This window comes from Taudactylus pleione, unplaced genomic scaffold (genome assembly GCF_031769625.1).
Source record: "Taudactylus pleione unplaced genomic scaffold, aTauple2 ptg000471l, whole genome shotgun sequence".
NCBI lineage: Eukaryota > Metazoa > Chordata > Amphibia > Anura > Myobatrachidae > Taudactylus > Taudactylus pleione.
Genome location: NW_028284873.1, coordinates 255,894 through 278,145, shown reverse-complemented (window position 1 = coordinate 278,145; position 22,252 = coordinate 255,894). Strand labels below are relative to the sequence as shown.

At 41.4% G+C, this 22,252-nt stretch overlaps 1 protein-coding gene across 1 annotated transcript in view; it reads right to left on the bottom strand.

Annotated features, from left to right (window-relative positions):
- MTHFD2L (methylenetetrahydrofolate dehydrogenase (NADP+ dependent) 2 like) overlaps nucleotides 1–15,466 on the bottom strand; it is a 277,906-nt gene extending 262,440 nt beyond the window's left edge. Inside the window, exons 1-2 of the mRNA XM_088448876.1 lie at nucleotides 15,354–15,466; nucleotides 2,113–2,175 (exon numbers count right to left, since the gene is read on the bottom strand). Coding sequence (XP_088305002.1) covers nucleotides 2,113–2,175; nucleotides 15,354–15,466 — 176 coding nt within the window. The remainder of the gene's footprint in view (nucleotides 1–2,112; nucleotides 2,176–15,353) is intronic.
- Between the last annotated feature and the right edge of the window lie 6,786 nt (nucleotides 15,467–22,252).

Sequence of the window (22,252 nt, the reverse complement as noted above, 5' to 3'; positions counted from 1 at the left end):
CAGAAACTCTTGTTTTGTTTTATTACTTATCTAAAATTATAAAGACAAACATATATTCTGGGACGTAAAGTATTAAGTTCAGATAAGTGTGGATGAGCCCTCCTCTAAAGACAGCTTTTGTACATCCACATGTGTAATGAATTGTCCCCCAGATGTAGGAAGAGAAAACATGATTCATGGTACCTACCTTTTAAATCTATTGCTCCGACTTCATCTGGAGGAATAATGTGTAAGGGACATTACCATGTGTCAATGTGTAAAGGGTTCTACTATTGTGTGGAATAATGTGTTACATGGGGCACTATTACTATGTGTCCCTATTTTTACCCCAGCACCAAATTCACACCTGCTGGCTGCTGATGGCACACTGGGGGAGGCAAGAGGCTGCTGGAGGGACACGGGGAGGGGAGTTGCTGGGGGGGCATAATGTGTAAGGGTCATTATTGTGTGTCATAATGTGTAAAGGGTACTACTATTGTGTGGAATAATGTGTTATATGGGGCACTACTACTATATGGCATAATATATAAAAGGCATTACTGTATGGTGTAATGTGTAAGGGGCATTACCATGTGGCATATTAACCTGCATGGGCTTTGTGTGGCATAAAATCAATGGGCTCTCTGTGGGAGCAAATGTATGTGTATTTTGCTTGCCTTAGGGGGGCCTTTTGAGATCTTGGTATGTGGCCCCAAAAGTTCTAGTTATGTAATTGCATGCAAACACAGAGGGCTGACTAATATATATGGTCACTTTAAAAAGGACTAAACCTGGATTTAATATGAACTTGCATTAGTCAAAGTTTGCTCAGCCTGTGAGACTAAAAATATACATTTGTAGCTTTCATACAGGTTTTTGGCAGACTGCCAATTTTCACTGGAGCCAGCCCCAGAGCCTGTGTAATGTAAGAGTGTCCCCATTTTTAGGGATTGTGTGATAGTGTGTGGCCCTGACTATTATATATCATAATACTACAGTACTGTATTCTAACATAAACCTGCCATATACTATACATATCGAATTATCAGGACAAACAGCTGAGCGCAGTATACAATTTAATTTGATTTATCCGTGTCATAATAGAGTCAGCTATTATTCTTTATACCACAGCTCACCAAAACCAAATCCATTCTCAGTGCGCAGGTATCCCCCTCCTGCTTCTGTACTGGTCATACTACACCACCATGCCAAATTTTGTGGAGCAAGGTCCAAAATTCTGGCTGTACAAAAAGCCAGCCAGACAGACAGGCTTCTTGCTTATAATATAGTGAAAAAGAGTTTCTGTATATTATATATACTGCACTACACTGGCACATTGGTGTGCGTCCTATGTACCTAAGGTTCTATCATAAAAGTTTCTCTGAGAGACCATCCGATACCCGAGAGTTGTGTAGACAATTGATTTACCATATCTCCCTGATGGATGTACAAGCCAGTTAACATTGTCCATCAACGTCCTGCATCCTAATAGGCTTATTTTGGCACTGTATTGGGCGCTTCCAACATTTATATTTATACATATAAGCACATGACACACAAGTACTCATATGCTTAAAGATTGCCACCTGCTTAAATGCTGCCACAGTGTTCACAGAGTGTATCAGCACTGGGTTTCCCCGCTATGTGAAGACAAGTAGTGTATTTAAGAGCTGTCTTCTAGGGAGCAGAGACCTGTGATCACTCATAGGATCTGGGTTTCATTAGGATATGGTGTTTCCACCATCAAGTATTAAAGTTAGATCAGTTGGTTTACCTCTCATTGTAATTTGGTTGCTGCAGAGTTTATTTATATGGGCGTAGCTATAGTGGGTGCAAGGGGTGCCATTGCTATGGGGTTCAAAGACGTAGGGGGCGCAGGACCCTAGTTACATAGTTGTCTCCCCATAGTTCCTGGAATTATCTGCTAAGCAATTATGTCTGGCTCGTTGCCATGACTGAAAAGGGGAAATTGTCAGGCTCACAAAATTGGTGGTCTCTGTCTCTTTTATACCGGCGTAACCAACGCCGACATGCATGCGAAGAGTGGCAGGATCCATTGCATCCCATATAAAATGCGTCATGCATCCTGCCCACAGAGAGAGTAGATGATATTCTTTTCAATTCTTACAGTACCTTATTGTTTGTTGTCCACAGAGTATAGATTTCCTGCAGCTTCTTCTGAAAGGTAATACGTCACTGCAATAGGAAAAACACATGATGTATATTTATAAGGCATAACTGTACCATACAGGAATTAAGGGTTAACTGCAGATAAAATTATGCTTACACAACATTTTTCCTCAACCAACTAGCAGATGATGTTGGGACAACTTATACACCTCAGTACTGCAAAGTAATAACCAGCAGCAGCTCATATTTAATATTAATATTTATTTGGGGTCAGGTGGATGTTGTAGTAAAGTAAAGTAAAATTGACGTTTCCATCTAATTCTGTAAAGCACTGTATCAATTACAAGTGGGAAGTACAGTATAGTTACTTACAATGTGATTACCAGCCATTGCTCCCACCTTCCATCTTTCTTTATGCATTATGTTTTCATACACATAATGATGACCAAGTTATTTGTTCAATGTTAGTGTGCAAAAATGTTATGTTGTGTACAAAACCTCACATCTATAATATATCATGTGGTACATTATCATTAGCTCCAGTAAAATGCTATAATAGAGGATTATAATGGATTGTTTGCAATTTGCATACAACCATGCTACTAAATTACAACCTTCAGGAAGGGTCACATTTAAAAAGACTTGATCTATTACTACTATTTCAGTGGACTCTGGTACACATTACCATCTACTGCAGGCCAAGCCTTTGTCTCATTAATGACTGCAATCATGGTGCAGAACGAGCACCATAAATCAAGGCTCAGGAACAGAAGAAGGGCTAAGATAAGGCGCCCTGAAGATAAAACAGTCATTGTAAAAATATCTTAAGACTTTACACAGCAAACATGTTCACAGTTATTTAGATCATTTGAAATAAAAATCCTGAGAATCATGATAAACCTCATACAGTATGTCCTTCTAATTAATGATGGCTTAGAGAAATTAAAATAGACATTGTTCCAATCTCTTTTATATGCATTGGTGATATTAAAGAAAACAAATATAGTGAGCTTGAAGTATTTTACATTAGTTAAATAATGGCAGTAGCACAACTGAAATATTTGTCACCAAAAGCAATTTAACTACATACTTTAACACTAGGGCCCGGATTGAATTAACCTAATTTATTTTACCGCACAAGCTATTTAATTACAAGCACTTTTCCTCGCGCGGTAAATCTGCGACTAATCCACATTAACCCATAGATTCCAAGATAAGTACCCAGAGCTATAGATTAACAAATCTGCGACAGCTGTGCTAAGAGCAGAAAGCCTTCACATGGATATCTGTTCGAGCACCAGGAGGAGAAGAACAGAAATCTGTTAAGTGCAGCCTGCGTGCTGCCATGGGCTGCATTTGAAATGCCCCAGGCACAGCATTGTGGCTAATCCTCACAAGGGGCGCCGAGAGGGTGGGGGGGGTCGGGTACAAATTACCCGGGCTTGCTGGAGAGGCCTGGCACCACTCAACCCCCCTCTTACATCACAGCAGCCCAGCACACGCTGCTGTGTGCTGGGCTGCACTGGAAGACTGCTCACGGCTGCTAAGAAGCAGCCACAGCAGTTTCCTATGCCTGTGGGGGGAGCGATCAAGCTGATCGTGCCCCCTACTGGTTATGCTCACTGCGCCCCCTCGCCAGCGCACAGTGCCGCTTTGCGGTGCTGCACAACTTTTTATTTTTTTTTACTTAAGGGGGCATGGCCACGCCTCCAGCGATTAGGCCATGCCCCCTTTTTACTGGGGTCCAGCGCGGCTCTTGACGGGCCTGATCCTCACTGCAAGGATAACTGAATTGGGCCCTAGATTAAGGGCTGTAGAGATATATGCCGGGCCCCAGTAATTTTGGGGGAGTGGCCTAATGTAAGGAGGCGTGGCAAAAAATATAAATAAAGTATTTGCCCATAGGGGTGCTCAGTGTACCCCTGAGCCAAGGGCAAATCCAGGGGCTGGGGGTAATCAGTGTGATTGCTTCTCCCCCTGCACAGCCAGGGGAGACTTCTGCTGCTCAGTGGCAGCAGCCTCCATGGACCCACTGCCTGGGGAAACACAGACTGCTGCTGACAGATAAGGGAGGGGCAGGCGGCAGAGCTTAGACTCTCCATCAAGCCTGGGCCAGGGTAATTAGTATCTCTACCCCCCTCTCTGTGTCCCTCTAAGCTGGACATACACTGTTAAATCTGGACATACACTGTCAAATCAGGTCAATCAGGCCAATAGATGGATCATTGCCAGATTTGACCATACACGCACATCTATGTATAAATGAAAAACAGTATGTTCTGGCGCTCACACAAACAATATACCAATGAAAGCAAGTAATGAGAAGAAAAACATAAATAGTGAAATGATTCATTAGTATAACTCAATATACAATAGAACATATGGGACAGAGGGCCTGATTCAGATCCGCTCGCGAGCGCTGAGCGCTCGCAAGCGGGTCGATGTTGGCCCAGTGCACATGGGCATGACAGAGCCGGCTCCGTCGTGCGCATGCGCGAGACCCGGATAGTGACGGGCAAGCCATCGCTCCGGGTCTCGTACCAAAGGGGGCGTGCTGTCGATGGTGAGTGGCAGCACGCCCCCTTTGGTGGGTGTGCCGGGGGCATGGCTGCCCAGACGGAGGCATTCCCATGGGAACGCCTACTGTCTGGGGCCGGCCCCACTGACATCACAAGTGATGTCAGTGGTAGTGCCTTCGGCTCTCATAGAGCCGAAAGCACTCCAGGGCTTGCGGCAACAAGACCTTACCAAAAGGTCCAGAGGCCCTGATTCAGAGCCGGACGCTCTGACAGAGTGCTCGTTCTGAATCAGGGCCATCCTTAATTTTTAGGGCTGCCTCCTGGCCGCTCGTATAGCTGTGGGTGACCACCCACAGCTATAGCGAGCGGCCAGGAAGATGGTCGCAATGGTCAAGACCATCATGACCATACCCTCCCTTCTTGTAGCCTAACCCTCCCCACCCGCACCCTAAACCTCCCCATTAGTTCCTAAACCTAACCCTCCCCCCTTAGTGCCTAAATCTAACCACCCCCGTGGTGCCGGATCCTAACCTCAGTCCCCCTTAGGGGTGCCTAACCCTACCCCCCCCAAAACCTAACACTAACTCCGCTAGCTGACCTAAACCTGACCCACCCCCCCTGTGGTTAACACTACGGCCACCCCAGCATACCTTTGTTCGGGCACGAGTCCTCCTAGATTCTAGTGCCGGGATTAAGATAGGCGTCGGTATTTCGACACCTATCTTAACTCCCTTGTTGGGATTCCAGCATCAGCATAGAGCAGGGGTTCCCAACCACGGTCCTCAAGGCACACTAGCAGTCCAGGTTTTAGGGATAGCCTTACTTGAGCACAAGTGACTTAATTAGTATCTCAGTTATTTTGATTTAACCATCTGTGCACAATAATGGATATAACTAAAACCAGGACTGTTAGTGTGCCTTGAGGACCGAGGTTGGGAATCACTGGCATAGAGACTGGCGGCCGCGGGGCTGCCGGTCCATTAACTACATCCCAAATAAGCAATATGCACAAGACACCTTCTATAATGCACTCACCCGTTATCAGGGCAAAGTATACCTTGAATGATATGTTATGATGACATGCACTTCTTGTTTTCTCTCCTAATGGTGTATTCCAATCAATAAATCACATGCAGGAGGGGAAAAGATCATCTTGTGCATTATCCTTAAAAAATCAATTTATTTTAAATAACAAAGATAATAATTCTCATGAATAAAAATATGTAATCCCATAGGTCAGGAAATGGCTGCCTACCAGACATAAGCAAACAATATGCAAACCAGCAGTCTCAAAGACTCCAGAACGTACCAAAAATAGCACCCTCCATCCAAAAGTAAATGTGAGATAGGCAGGTGTATACTACTTCATCCACCAACACGTTTTGACTTACAGTCTTCATCAAGGTTTATCCATGTGGGCCTCAGATCCAACTTCTATACCCTAATCATTCCCAATAGATCATTTATGTAGGCGGGGATATCAATCAGGTTGACAGACATCGGCCCATAGAAAGATATGGAATGCAATGGTATATATTGTACCAAAGATGTATAAAATATAATCGTGCATTCCACTGTGGAACGCACAGTATATCTGCCATAAGTATAAACCTAACACTTCCCAAGTGCTTTAGGACTATGCATGTGCAGGTGGATCCTCAACATCACACTACCCAACCTCCGAAATGCTCACATAAGTGAAATTCTGGTCCATGCGTGAATACATTCAAGATAGCCTTAAATTCTACCTCATATTGCGTTGGTTAATTAATGGATGTAACTTACTAGGAAACACCCAAAGTAGCGCTGAAAATGGAGAGTACATAAAATATAAGTACACTAGTGTGTATATTAAATATTTGAAAGGAACATCTATATTTTAAAAGGGACCATTAGGCTATTAATATCAGATTAAAAGTATATAGCTTTGCAATAATACACTAATACTATTGTACTGCATACATTAACACATGATATAAACATACACAAATAGAAAAAGAATATGTACCTTTTTAATGAAACCAACAATTCACAATGTAAAGTGCAATCCAATATGAAAAATTACTTCATTATACCAAGGGGGTATCTATATATCCTATATGAGGAACTATTTAGTTTCAAATTCTAAATTCAAGCCCTTAGGCCATAAACTATAAATTGTCCGCATTTCCGTCTTAGCTAATGTTTTTATTTTTTCTCCAATATTCAGAGCTAACTGAATGCCACAGAAAGCAGTTAAATGAGTGGGATCACAAACTATGTGCATCCTTAAAATGTGCTAATACACTATGTGATGGAAGAGCCTTTTTAATATTTGGCAAGTGTTCGGGCATATTCTCTTTAAGCATATGGAAAGTCCCTCCATATTGTTTGTTACAGGAACATTGTAATAAACGCACAACGTTCTTGTTGTGACATTCGTGATAAAAGCACTGGTAAGGTTATATACGGGAGATATATTTGTCCCAGGTTTCTGACCTATATGTATTAAAACCCCAGGGAAATGTCTGTGATTGCAAAACAAACTTGATAGACATTTGGGCTTTAGTAAAAGCTGGATAAGGGTTCCTTGGGTTATGAATGGAGAATGAGGGCAGGATCCATCCATTATTCCCATTTTGCGTTTTCAGCCTGAGAACAGGTTAATTAGTACTTGCAGCTGAGGAGGCTGATAAAGGTGTCTCAGTGGTTTTACTTGGGGTCTCACTCCCTGGAGAAACAGGCAGCCGGCTTTTTAAGAGACATTGTGATTTACTGACTGTGAGTACTGTGCATATGCCTATGTTTGTGGAAGGGGCATTAGGTTCTACCACTTTTGAGAGAGGGATCCTGTGTGTTTAGTTAGAGCCCAGATGGGTTAAGATTTTGTTTTAGGTTTTCTTTTAGTGTACAATAAACTAGCTTTGGCTAATTACATAGAAACCCTGGACTGGTGTGCTGTTTCCTGGCTGCTTTGTGTTTGGAAGTGCCCATCTACCCCAGGAGAGGTCACCTCTACCTTGATCAAATCACACATATTATAAAATGTTTTATCTCATATTTGTTTTAGTATGTGAAGAAACATTTTGTAATTTTAGACTCCTCACTTTTACAGTTTTTAGACATTGTGCAGGCACCTGTAAAAACCTTTAGATCTGATATGTCCTGGTATCTTCTGATTAGATATCATGCTCCTAACACAATATGATTTTTTTAAATCATCAACCTACAAATGTTGGTTTGTCTTGTATGTATTATTTTATAATAAGCTCTCATGCTTCTCCTTCCCTTACTTACTTACTTACTTACTTATACTATCATCGAATTCTAACTCCCCACAATGGTACCTAACACTTAGGTGCTGATGCCCTGTTGCTTTTTTAAGTGTTATGATGGCTAATGCAGCAAATTGTATAAACACTGGTCTTGTCCTGCATTCTTTGGTACTGTTAAGCAAATCGCGTCAGTGGTCACCTTATATTACCTGTTTTTTTATTCTGGGATTTGCCATGACACCTGCTGATCCATCTGTTGCAGCTGAACGGGGATTATATTACTGACATACCTCAGTCATCTGTAGCGGTTTGACGGAGACACTGCAATCCCGCTTACTCTGCTGTGGAATGTGCTTGGTGACCACTCTGTAGAGGACCACTCAGCGACCGATGTGAGGAGGAAGTCATCCTTCTCTCCCCTAAACAATTTGGAACAGTGAGAGCATCTACTTACCATAGCCTACTGAAGTGCGCACAAGAGGAGGTGTAGAAGCCAGAATGCCACTGGTAAATAACACCATGGTTCCTTTTGTGAAGTAGGTAAAGTCATTATTCCTCCACATCTTATTACAGACTTTGGAAATGGTCACTATTAGACTGTGTACAAAGCTAATTACCAGATGCAATTTCAAAAGAATTTATGTTCAATTAGTTATTACTAAGTTTATTGGATATAAGATTATATGTACTGTATACGTTTGATCTATTATAAACTTTTGATCATCATATAAATTGGCATCTTGATTTGTTTCTGCCATGCCAAGGTTTTTATATAGTTAGTCATTGAAATTAGCGCAGCATCTGTGCATTAATTTGTACTGTTAATAACGTTTTTCTTGTGTGAGCATTGCTTATGTACTTTGTAAGGAACTGTGGGACCCTTGTGGCGCCATATAAATTAAGGATAATAATAATAATGTCCTTCTGTAGGATCACCAAATTATGGTCTATAATCTTTCCAAACTGTTTTTATTGACTATGGAATTTAGTAATAAACGGTATACCCAAATCTTTCTCATTGTTCTTTCTTTATCCACTAGAGGGTCAGGATTTATTATTCTGGACCTATTATATGTTGCGTATGTACTATAGTAAAAAAAATTTACGCAAATTCATGACTGTAATCCTCTTTTGTGAATTGCTCTTTTGAGGTCCGATCTTGTGAACAATAATCTTCCAACTTGGAAAATTTTGTTCTCATAATGTAGAATTGGCTATTGGGAATAGAAGAATGTCAATTATAATGGTATAATGGTGGTTACTATTTTAATCAATAATATAAATTGCAATCTGGACAAGTTTGAAGGATCCAACTGTTGAGCAGTAAGTCTGGGCATACTTATTGGGAAAGCTGATATGTATGCTTCAAAGGGCAAGGCTGACATATAGGGGCATATTTTTTTTAGATATTCTCTGAAAGCACTATATATGTATGGGGGACTGCAGCAGATACGTGAAATATTTTTGCTTTGCAGGTACCTTCTCTGTATTTACAGTACAAACGAGAACCCTAACCAATAAAGAACCTTGCTAACATTTCTCTAGAAAATGAAACTAAAATAGATTACATATGGTTAGCATTGATATTGGATTTGATTCTGACCACGATATGATCTATGTGGAGATTATATGTTCTCCTCATGTGTATGTGGGTTCCATCTGGATGTCCTGCCATCGTCTTAATATAAATATAAAAATGTTAACCGACTTCTCAATAATTTATCCCTAGTGGTTTAGACATTTGTGTTTTGTGGTTAGAAATTAGATTGTGAGATCCTCTGGGGATTACTCTTTTTGTAAAGCCCTGTGTAATATGCTAGTCCCAAAAGGTCAGTCAAAGGTGTAATAACAATACACAAACAAATGACATTTGATACAATAGGGTTGATGAAGAGTTGTGCGCAGGTCAATTTTATGTATCAACAAATATTGTCTGTATTTAAATATATATGTATCGCAGACACTCACAGACCCTTTTCTCTGGAGAGGTGGAATTATGGTGGGTACAATAAGGCAATATTCACCAGAGTGTAAAAATCCCCCTGGAAAAACAACCTAATTAGAAATAGATGTATTCCCCATATGGGCTTAGAAGGCTTCTCCTTTGCAGGCACTGGAGATGATTATGATAAAACCAGTAGCACTGCCTAGCCACTTCCAATGCATTGACTTCTCAACCTTAGAATTTTTAATTATTAGTGTTGCAGCTATAGTATATAAAATTGTGTCCATCTATTCATATTCTTTTGTCAGATCTATTTGGACTGCTGTATAAAAGAAGCTTCCCATAAAAACTATAACCCCTATGCTCTTATTATATGGTGTTGGCCATAAAGGAGTTAACGCCAAGATGTTATGCTCAGCTCAAAGGATGGGTGAGAAACAAATGGCACACGATCTGAGATATAAAAGGTCTAAGGCAGGACAAAGTTAGAGTTGTTGCTGTTGCTCTTTAGTTGAGAGCAGCAAAGGACAGTTCAGCGTGATGGCGGCAAATGGTCATGTCAGCCAATATATGAGCTGAAACAAGTCAGCAGAGCCTGTGGTTACCAAGGACACCGTGGGGGGGGGGGGAGTGTGGTGGGTACTGATTACCCGGGCTTGCTGGTGTGGCCCGACGGGGGCCTGAGTCCGCCACTTCCCTCCTGCTAGTCCTGTCAGCGGCAATAATGCAGTGAGTACAGGGAGTCTCCTCTGCCTGCACCAGATAGGTGGGGAGAGCAATTGCACTGATCCCCCCCACCCCCTCTCCTGGATATGCCCCTGGCTGAGCGCACAACAGCACAACCCTGTGGAGCGCGCACAGTTCACACAAACCCACGGATACTGCTTTGGTTCTTTTTTGGGGGGGGGAGGGGAGTTTGCAAGAAAGTGTGGCCATGCCCCCATACATTAGGCCATGCCCCCTTGCCATTTCCCAGGCCTGGTCAGGCTCTCTTCAGCCTTGGTGGTTAGTACAGTGCCTCCCCAATATCTAGAGGTCTATTTACTAAGCAGTGTTAGGAGACAGAGTGAAAAGTGATAAGAAAGTGATAAGGTGCCAGCCAATCAGCTCCCAACTGTCATCTCACAGGCTGTGTTTGAAAAATGACAGTTGGGAGCTGATTGGCTGGCACCTTATCACTTTTCACTCTGTCTCCTAACCAGTGATGGTTCTAGGTGCGGGCTAACAGGGCCGTCGCCCGGAGCACCGACACCTAGAGGGCGCCACTGAGTCCCCCCCCCCCCTCGAAATAAAAACCTAGAAGGAAAAAAAAAAAAACAACAACACGCCAGTCCCAAAATCCCCCCCCTCCCCAGCCGCCGCCGCTGCGAGGCTGCATTTCCCGGGCGCTCGCTGATATTTGTAATCAGCAGGCACCTGGCTCCCTCCCTGCAGTGGCAGCCGAAAGCCGGAGCTCACTTCTAAGCTCCGGCTTCTGGCAGAGAGCATACTAAGGGACATCATGACGTCTCCCCCATAGACCTGAGGAGCCGCGGTCGGACCGGACGGCAGCGGAAGCAGGAGCTGGGCTAAAGGTAAGTATTGTGTTTTGTTTTTTTTCAGTCGGAAGCACTGGGGGCACGATTATAGGGGCATTACTACTGGGGGGCATTACTACTGGGGGATGACTATAGGGGGCATTACTACTAGTGGGCACAACTACAGGTGGGCACAACTACAGGAGGCATTATTTCTGGGGGCACTACTACTGGGGACATTACTACAGTGGGCACTACTATAGGGGGCTTTACTAATGGGGGCAGTACTACTGGGGAGCATTACTTATGGGGGATTACTACTGGGGAGCATTACTAATGGGGGCTCTACTAATGGGGGCACTACTAATGGGGGGATTACTACTGGGGAGCATTACTAATGGGGGCATTACTACTGGGGGAACTACTATAAGGGACATTACTACTGGGGGCACTACTAATGGGGCATTACTACTGGGGAGCATTACTAATGGGGGTATTACTACTGTGGGCACTACTATAGAGGGCATTACTAATTGGGGGATTACTACTATGGAGCTTTACTACTGGGGGAACTACTACAGGGGGCATTACTACTGGGGGCATTACCACTGGTGGTACTACTAATGGGGGCACTGCATGGGGGGCACCACTACTGGGGCCATTGTGTAAGGGGCACCACTGCTGTGGGCATTGTATAAGGGACACTACTACTGTGGGCATTGTATTAGGGGCACTACTACTGTGGGCCTTGTGTATAAGGTACACTAATTTTGGCATTATGTAAAAGGGGCACCACTTTGTGTCATAACATAAGGGACTATTGTGTGGTGTCATTTGAATTGGGGATAATGTATTATAAAGGTAATTACTGTGTGTGGCACAATGTATTATACAGGGCATTACTGCATGTGGCATAATGTGTTATACAGGTTATTACTGCATATAGCATAATGTGTTATACAGGGCATTACTGTGTGTCGCATAATGTGTTATAAAGGGCATTACTGCGTGTGGCATAGTGTGTTATAAAGGGCATTACTGCGTGTGGCATAGTGTGTTATAAAGGGCATTACTGCGTGTGGCATAGTGTGTTATAAAGGGCAGTACTGCGTGTGGCATAGTGTGTTATAAAGGGCATTACTGCGTATACTGGCATAATGTTATGTTATCTAAAAAAAGTTCTGTATTTATTTTTTTGGGGGGTGAGGGGGGGCGCAACTGGGAACTTTCGCCCTGAGCTCCACAATGTCTAGAACCGGCCCTGCTCCTAACACTGCTTAGTAAATAGACCCTTGGTGAGAAGGTTGGTTGTGACCTACCTATCTTCTCACTTACAGCCACATTTGTGAGCTGGACTATTCATATTGCTACTAGCGCTGTCAGGTGATTCCTGACTAAAGTATACTATACTGCAATGGCATCACTAGGGGAGTGTGGGTTTCCCAGCAGCTCCCGGAGTGCTGGGCAAGTCCCCAGCGTGACGGCAATGGCCTCGCGGGAGCAAAGGTTATAGAGGTGCTGCATCAGGTGTCACGACCCGTTGTGACGCCTCTGCTAGACGCAAGGACAGATAAGCACCTTGTTTTTTATTCTATGTACATTTTATTGGGGTTTTTTTTGTCTTATTGCAATAAATATATATAAATAATAAAAAAAAATTCTGCATGCCATTTGGAACCCTATACATGTCCATGTGAAGATAGAACTTGTATACAAAGCATAAGACAAAAAAAACCTTACTATCTTGTACGCAGATTTTACTGCTAACAAAGCACTTTATTATTGTGGCATTTTATCCCACACCCCTTACAGTACACCATTGCTGTGCAATATCACATTATTGTGATTTTTATTTCTTTTATGATGCTGTACTGGGGTGCTGAGATTGTGATGATATCATTTACATGCGATTGAAAGTGACGGCAGACCAATTATTGAGGCAGCAGAACAAGCCTCTGGTACACAGACTTGTCTTCTTTAACACCGAGCACTTAATTATTGGCACTTTACCCCACTCCTTGCCCCACTATCTTTGATCATATTACACTATTGTGTTTTTTTTTCTTTCATATGTATTGTTATACCGGAACCATGATGACACCGTCCATATCCAAATGAGAAATATGCCAGACAGGCAATTGAAGGGTATTTACAAATCCAGGAATCCTTTGACAGATAATCATCACTAATTTTTATTTTTGGTATGAGCAATATCATGTACATACTGTTACCAATATATACAGTGGACATTGTATAAATGGAAGCAGAACACGGAGAGGATGACAGAGAGGCATGTAGATAAAGGGGCTGCCATATGGAGAGGCTGTGCCTTTTCTACGTCTACAGTTCTGCAGTCATCAGTTAAAACTAGTGGAGTGTGAAGGAGAAGCTGCTACTGCAATAAACATTATTATCTCTAATCTGTGTCCGAAAGACAAAGCACTGTAACATAAAAAACAGCAACAGAGAAATGCCATCAGCACCCCATATACTGTATAGAACACACACAATTTATGCATGTTAACTTAGGTATGACAAATAATATTTATACATTAAATGTATTGTCTTAAAACAATGTCAAATACTTTTTCTTAGATACAAACAAGTCATTCAAACAAGCAATTGTATTTTCTAAAAGTAGCATAATAAAACCTTTCATTAATATTGTGATTTTATTTTGGATATATGGAACAGCTTCTGTTACTTTGCTCAATAAAAGTGATTTTTGTATATATTCACTGCAACATAACTGATTATCAATTACTACAAATATTGTACTCACTTAACCCTTGCAGAAAAGCAAAACAGATTGAGCCAATTGTACAAAGCAATCATATATGAGAGCGCACACGAACACTTCTAATGCAGTAAACACACAGATATTGGGATCATATCCAAGGTGTCTAATATTTACTGTAAAATAAAGATGAACAAAATAATATAAACTGTTCCTTGAAATATTCATATTTATCCTTAATTGATCAGTCTTATCCCATCTGAAGCACACAACAGAGTGAATTGACCATTGTTTCAGCTGTTTTAACTGACTACAAATTCACCAAATGACAAATACAGTATGGAATGGAGAAGAAAAGAGAATGGCTTATTACCATGCACAACTCAATGTGCACAAATGTTGCCATGATTGCACTGATTTGTACTATTATACAGCCCTTATACCATTTACAGTAGCAGACATTAATAACATCTTATCACTATAAATATCAAGTAAAACATGTGCTACCCAACAGGATGCTTTTGTAAACTAAACATATAAAATGACATATTTACAAGAGCTATTTTGTTCTAGCTTTTATAAATGAAAGAATAAGGGTCCAGTATTAAACAATAAACATAAGATAATATCAATGCACTCTTTATTCAATTCTCTGCATTGTGCAAGTTCTTACATCACCCACAATTACGGAAGAGCAACATGGCCCATTTTACCATGAACGTGTAAGGCAATATGAGCACCATTGCGGTCTCAATGTGTCACTATTACAAGTAATCTCATGCTAATCTAACAGCACTTCTGCTACACTGGCTCCAATTGAACAGCCCATTTATGAATCTCTTGTATTAAATTTAAAATATACAAATATTGATAGTTTATTTAGTTTTTTGACACATTGAAATTTGAATCCAGTATTTAAAGGTCAGCAATCCATGTACGAATTCCTTTGCACACCTACTGGAGAAGTGTATGGCAGAGTGATATAAAACAATTGCATTATTTTATCAAATGCAGTCCTTGGCTATACTATATTATATAAACCAAATGAAAGCAAAAAAAAACTATAGTATATGAAACAAAATATGTAAAAAATTATAAAATGACATAGTAATAATATAACTTACCATGTAACTATCTTTTCAGTGTCTTCCAATACATGTGTGTGTGTATAGAGTATATAATTACTACGATTTCCAACAAAGCACATTAGTGAACACAGCTCCAAACATGACAAATTAAGCATTGGTGTAACTACCCAAGCTCATCTCTCACCTGCTACTTTCCGTTCCTGTGTAGCAGACTCTGCTCCAGGTGCTCAAGCTGAATTTTGCAGTTCCGTACTTTGTCCTCTGCAGGATACGAATACTGGTTAATGTAGAAGCCATGAGGTATGTGTGTAAAATACAGGATAAACTGAGTAAAAGAGGGTTAATGCACAGATTATGTCCCCTGCTACAGCAAAACCATCATGAGCATCATTTGCAGTACAATCAATGGTACCTTCAAGCATCACTGACTCATGAGGGCTGAAGCAATGCACACACTGTGTGAAAAAACTCCACCCCCCCCAAAATAGGGATTGGACAAGGAGTATACCTGCACAGAGACTAGTGGAACCAATTAGACGCTGTAATTATACTATTACTAGCAGTGCTTTATTTTCGATGTAAAAAAGTGTCAATTACTTGCCTAAAATAATAGAAGGTGTATTAGCTTCCGTACTCTGGATAATTATTTTATGAATTTTTTTAAATAGTTTCACATATTTTTTCCTGTTATAAGAAATACAATGTTTACTAAACTAAGTAAGCCATACTCCAGCACTGGATTCATCCCAAACCTCCTAGCCTGTCTTTTTCATGACAAATTATTTTTCCATTTTAAAATGGATTGGCTGGAGGCATCCCTCCATAAGGAAACTAGGGTGCAAAATTTCTTTGAATTATGGGAAAGTTATGTAGATACTTTGCCATCCGCAATGCAGCTACAGGTTAAAACTTACTTTCAACACACAGGTTGGTATGAGACCAGAATGTTGTTGGAGGATGAGCCTATTCAGGTGTAGTAGCTACTGTAGCTGTTGTCTACATGGGCTTGAGGCTGGCCCCTTGGAGGACTGAGTCACCCTCCCCATGCCTATTTACCTTGCTTTTTTTTCTTTTGTTATTCATTGTTCATTTCATTTTATTAAGTTGTTTTTCTTTAATTTATTTTTTTATTTTTGGGGGGTTGCTTATATGAGCCCAGAGTATAACTTGAATTGTGTATTATATACTGATTTGTGGTCGCCTCATACTTTATTCTTATTGTCTTATTTGGATGTTCTGTCTATTATTGTTCTTTGTGCTCTGTAAAATGTATGATATACTCAATAAAAATATGTTTAAAATAAAAACTAAATACGTGCATGCATTGTAGGCGTATAACAATACTAAGTGATCTACGTGTCAAGGGGTTATTACACCGCACTGTTAGTATATTGTTTAGTGTCTACCCTGGCATATTCTCTCTGGGCCATGGGTGTTGTGTCTCTATTCCCATGGGGCTTGGGCACCTGGCCAAAGGACCGCGACCTGCTCACTGGGTGCAGCGAAGCCCAAATCCCGCTTGAATGGGTCACTGGTGAACACCATCCCGTGGGTTAGACTCCGCACCTTTGCCCAGGTCTCGCCAACACTCAAGACCTGTGGATGAGGAGAACATATATCCAAGCCCCTCATCTCCGCTTCCTCCCGCAACCAAGGCCCACCACGTCCCACATTCCAGTCTCAGACGTGACATATGTATTCTGTATTCAGAGGACTCTTTAAAATTCAACCAACCATACCAAATTGCTGTAAAATCAGAGGGAGGTGGTCTCAAAGAGGAGGCCAGGGAGAGAGGTCACTGGAGCAGAGATGGTAGCAAGGAGATCATCAGCAAACAGTGCCAATTTGTAATCATGATCACCAATCCGCACACCCTTAATATCATTATTACACCAAATAACCCTCGTCAGTGCCTCCATGCATAGCACGAATATAAGGGTAGATAGTGGGCATCCTTGACGTGTGCCATTGTGAATCGGGAAGGGATCTGAAAGGGCCCCATTAACCCTCACTCTAGCAGTAGGAAAGTGATAAAGGGCCAAAATACAGTGAAGACAGTCCCATATACCTAAGAAGACCTTTCATGAACTGCCAATTGATCCTGTCAAAGGCTTTCTCTGCATCCGTCGACAGTAGGATGACAGGAGACCCAGTACCTTTAACATTATGGATTACATCAATAATCTTAGAGGTATTATCCTTAGCCTCCCTACCCTGAACAAATCCCACTTGATCTCCGTGGAACAAACCAGGGAGAAGGAAACTCAACATATTTGCTAACATTTTAGCATATAATTTTAAGTCATTATTCAATAAAGAGATAGGCCTGTAACTTGCACATTGGGCAGGGTCTTTTCTTTCTTTGGAGATTATAGAGATATGAGCCTCAAGGGTCTGAGGAGAAAAGCCCACCTTGTCAGACACTCCATTACAGGCCTTCAAGAAAAGTGGCATAAGTATAGAACTAAATGACTTATAATAACTCACAGGGAAGCCATCCGGACTGGGACTTTTTCCAAGTGGGGTAGTTGACAGAGCCAAATCCAACTCTTCGGCAGTAAAGGGGCGATCAAGAGAGGTGAGATCATCTTCCTCAATTCGTGGAAAATTGACCGAGGATAGATAATCTCTGACCGCCTCCAAATGTGATAGGGGAGTATTAAAGGGTTGATCCTTTTGTAAATTATAGAGTTTCATGTAATAATTTTGAAAGGCGGTTGCAATTTGGGGAAATATGTGAACAGTATTCCCCCCGGAGTCCCGAACAGAGGAAACATAAGAATGTAGCCTCTGGGTTTTTAGCGCCCTGGCAAGCATTTTGCCAGGTTTATTACCCCATTGGTAAAATTTGTACCTGCATTTGTGTAGATCTAATTTAGTTCTGTCTTGGAGAAGCTTATTAAGAGCCAGTCTCATTTCAGTAAGTTCACGCAATATAGACTTATCTAAGGACGATTTATGAGATGTTTCCAGGGACTTAATATGTGCCAAGAGCTTTTTCGTTGGGCCATCTTCTCCTTTTTTAGTCTGGAGCCTAGCTGAATACAGTGTCCTCTGATCACGCATTTATGTGCCTCCCACACCATCACTGCAGATATATCTGGAACATCATTAATATCAACATTTTCAGTGATGGCTTTAAGAAGATCATTTTTAGTATGAGGGTCACTAAGTAAAAGTTCATTAAAACGCCATGTCCATGGCCTAGGAGTCGCATTAGGAAGACATATATTTGCAAAAATTGGAGCATGGTCAGACCATATGATTTGACCTATTTGACTATGGGAAAAAAGTTTAAGGTTCCTATGATCTACAAGAAAGTAGTCAATACGTGAGTATACAGAATGTGGAGAAGAATAAAACGTGTAGTCTTTAACCGTTGTGTGTTGAGTCCTCTTTAAATCTATTAGTTGCTATTCAGAAAAAATTAATGTACTCTATGATGGTCTCGTAATGGGGCTCGGGATGTTCTCGAGGAGCAATCTAAAACAGGGTCTAAAGACCAATTGAAATCCCCACATAACATTCCGCAAACTTAGGCGCAACTAGTTGTTTAAAATGTGTTTCTTGTACAAAAGCTACATCTACTTTCTCTAAACAAAGTTCTCTCAATAGGGTGGAATGCTTCTCAGGGATATTCAGGCCCTTTACATTAAAGGAACATAATTTTATATCTTCTAATTTAAGGAAGGTCATGGGTGTATCTGTGGAAGGGGTGAGATATATATAAAGAATATAACATTATATGGACCCTATAGAGCAGTTCAAGAGAAGTAAGGACATAGCGACTGGGGAGAGAAAAAGTGGGGAAAGAAAAATAAAAAATAAAACAAAATAGTAAAAAAAAAAGACAAACAATCTTGATAGAACATACAGAAAAACATATCCATAGTAGAAAATTACCACTGTTGGAGCAGATAGGCAACAACAATTGACCCATGCTCCAAGGTCGGAATGCGGAACGACCCAACTGGGGTGAGGCAGCCGCAAACACCCCCGGGATTGAGAAAAGAATATATATCAGGTAAACAGCAGTATCAAAAAATCATCTAATTAATATAAAAAAAACGTAATACCATTTACATCATTATCATAAATGTGTGAGGCATATTTGTGAAATATTTTTGAAAAAATTTGCAAAAGTCTTTACAAAATCTGCTGTGTGTATAATAAAAGAAAAATGGGAATAACAATAAATGTATAACACAAAACCATTGGACAAAACCAGTTGTAAGAATCTATGAGTAGCAATATAATCAGTGAATAAACTGACAGCTAAAGATATGAAATGGATACACTTCTGGACAAGATCTTTGTCCAAGCCCAAGATAGTTACAAATAGACACATCAAAACATCCTAGTTCATCAAGTGCCGGAAGCCATCCGTTCAGCCCGTGGAGAGGGCAGACCATGTTTCGGCCCCTTTACTGATGCCCAAGGAGCCCGTGCGATAGGTGGATCAGGTGGATCTAGACGAGAGAACAATTGAATCCAGTCTTGAAGAGGTGGTATAGAAATAGAAAGGGCGTCACAGAACTTATCCAGGTCATCAGGCGTCTGTAAAATTATTTAACGACCATCATGTGAGACTTGAATATTCAAAGGGAAACACCAACGGAAACAAATATTTTTCTGTTTGAGAATGTCAGTTAGAGGTTTAAGGAGGTGTCTCTGTTGGAGAGTGTTCCAGGAGAGATCAGGCAAGATTTGAACTTTGTTGCCATTGAATTCAATACCATCTAATTTGCGTGCTTTCCTGAGGATCTCTTCTTTAATATGATGGTAGTGGAGACGACAGATAATGTCTCTGGGAGCCTCAGATTGGAGACCCTTTGGGCGAAGGGCCCGGTGGGCACGATCGAAAACAATAGTGTTATCCGTCTCTGCATCTGTAAGTTCATTAAATATTTTGGTAAGCACATCAATGATACCAGGACCTTGAACATCTTCTGGGACTCCCCGGATATGTAAATTGTTGCGACAACCTCTATTATCGAGGTCATCTAACCTCTGCTCCATTATTCTCATCTCCTGTGCATGTGTAGAAACAACATCTCAGAATTTTCGTTGGAAAGAATCTACTTCCTCCATGTGCATCTCCATGTCAGACACCCGATGGGTAACGTGAGAAATGTCCGCTTGGAGGGCAGCAATTTCTGCTTTGGCTGTGGCCCCAATTTTCCTATCGAGGTCCAGAAAGTCCTGTTTTGTGGGAAGAGAGCGTAGGTGAGCCAGGACATCAGCCATAGTGGTGTTTGCCACATCTCCTGAACTAGTATGAGTTGGTGACGCCATAAGTCCAGGATTATCAAATGATGTAGATGGATTAGAATCAGAATGTGCGTTATCTCCGATGGCACCACCATCAGGAGTGAAGTAGCGGAATAGATTGGGTTGTGATGACGTATCTGTGATTTTCTTACCACTTGGTGTCTGCACTGTTTTCTTGGTTTTTCCCATCAGAGAGATAAAGATAAAAATAACAAAAAGAAAATCACACACATAGTGAAAGGAAAAAGAGCAAACACAGCAGAAATGTTGGTCTAGAATATTAATACATGTATAGCCTCAGGAGAGACATTCCCGGGGTGTAATCACTACGTACCCTTCCCCATATTATACAGGTGAGTCAGGGGATCATGGCCATATAGCAGCACACATGTCAGCCCATATAAACTAGCATATGTCTCCACATAAATATGTGGGAGATTGAGTAGCAATGTTAGGTAATATAAAATATCAGAGGCAGCTGCTATGTAATAAGAGAGTGGCTTTAACAAATTGAAAAGTATGGAGTTACAAATATGATCACATGTGGGAGCTCCAAGCCCAAAAATTTTATAGGGCTCTATTTATTAACATTATTTTTACTAAAATAAAGTGAAAAAGGGTGTTTTCACACCCTTTTCACATTATTTTAGTATCACCTACAGTTACTATAGGGCAATTGGAGTAGAATTCGTAAAATTCTACTCCAACCCCTAAGTATCACTTATTTTTAGTAATCAGATCGCATTTCCCATAATTGTAATGGGAAATGTGATCCGACCAGAGTTACTAAAAATAAATTGTAAATAAATATCGGGGGAAAGCCCTGTGATAATAACGCCACCTGGAGGTGACGTTATCCAGGGTCTCCACCGGTTACCGGCCTCCTACTCTGCTCTAACGGGGAAAGCAGAGCCGGGAGTCGGTCCCAGTAATCAGCTGTGTGGTCTAAACAGACCGCAAGCTGATTACTGTAAAAAAAAGAAAAAAAAAATTGTCAAAAAAATGTTTTACTTACCTGACTCCAGTCAGCTGGTCTCCCATAGTGCACTGCGGCCTGGTCATCAGGTGATCGGGTCCCAGTGCAGTATGGGAGATCACCTGATCGGAACCATATGAGGACATCACCGGAGGCCTGGATCATGCAGGTAAATGCTATTAAGGGGGGTGTCGCGGAGGGGTCTGCGATCGCGGGGGGTGGGGCTTAACGACGGGGGTGGGTAGCAGCGGCGGACGTCGGCGCATGCGCTGGCACTTTGTCATGGTATTTTTTGCGAAAATACCGTGACTAGGGTGCGGAGGGGATTCGCAGGGATAGAGCTTTAACGCAAGCTCTGTCCCTGCAAGGGATTTGTAGTAAATCCCTGTGATATTGCCTGAATTCGCAATGCGAATTCAGTCGATAATATCACACTACAATCTGCATTCAATATGCAGATTGTAGTAAATAGAGCCCATAATATTAATAGACACTTACAACAGTGATGGTTTCAACTGTGGGGAGCCTATTATATATACATATAAGTTGTTGCAAACTAAGGCACTAGAACCCCCATGTGGAGGGTGATATACTGGAAGAAAAGGAGAACATAAAGATATTCCCAACAATATACTTTTAGATATATACAAGAGGGTAGAGGAGTAAAATAGATGATGCCATAAGCAACAGTAAGCTGGATAGTATGAGGAATGCAACCTCTATGAGGGAGACCAGCACAACACCTTTCACTGGGCAGGAACTCCACATGTGCACATCTGTTCTTGTTGCCCGTTAGGCTACATCTCAGTTAGTGGCACTTTAACAGAAACAGTCTC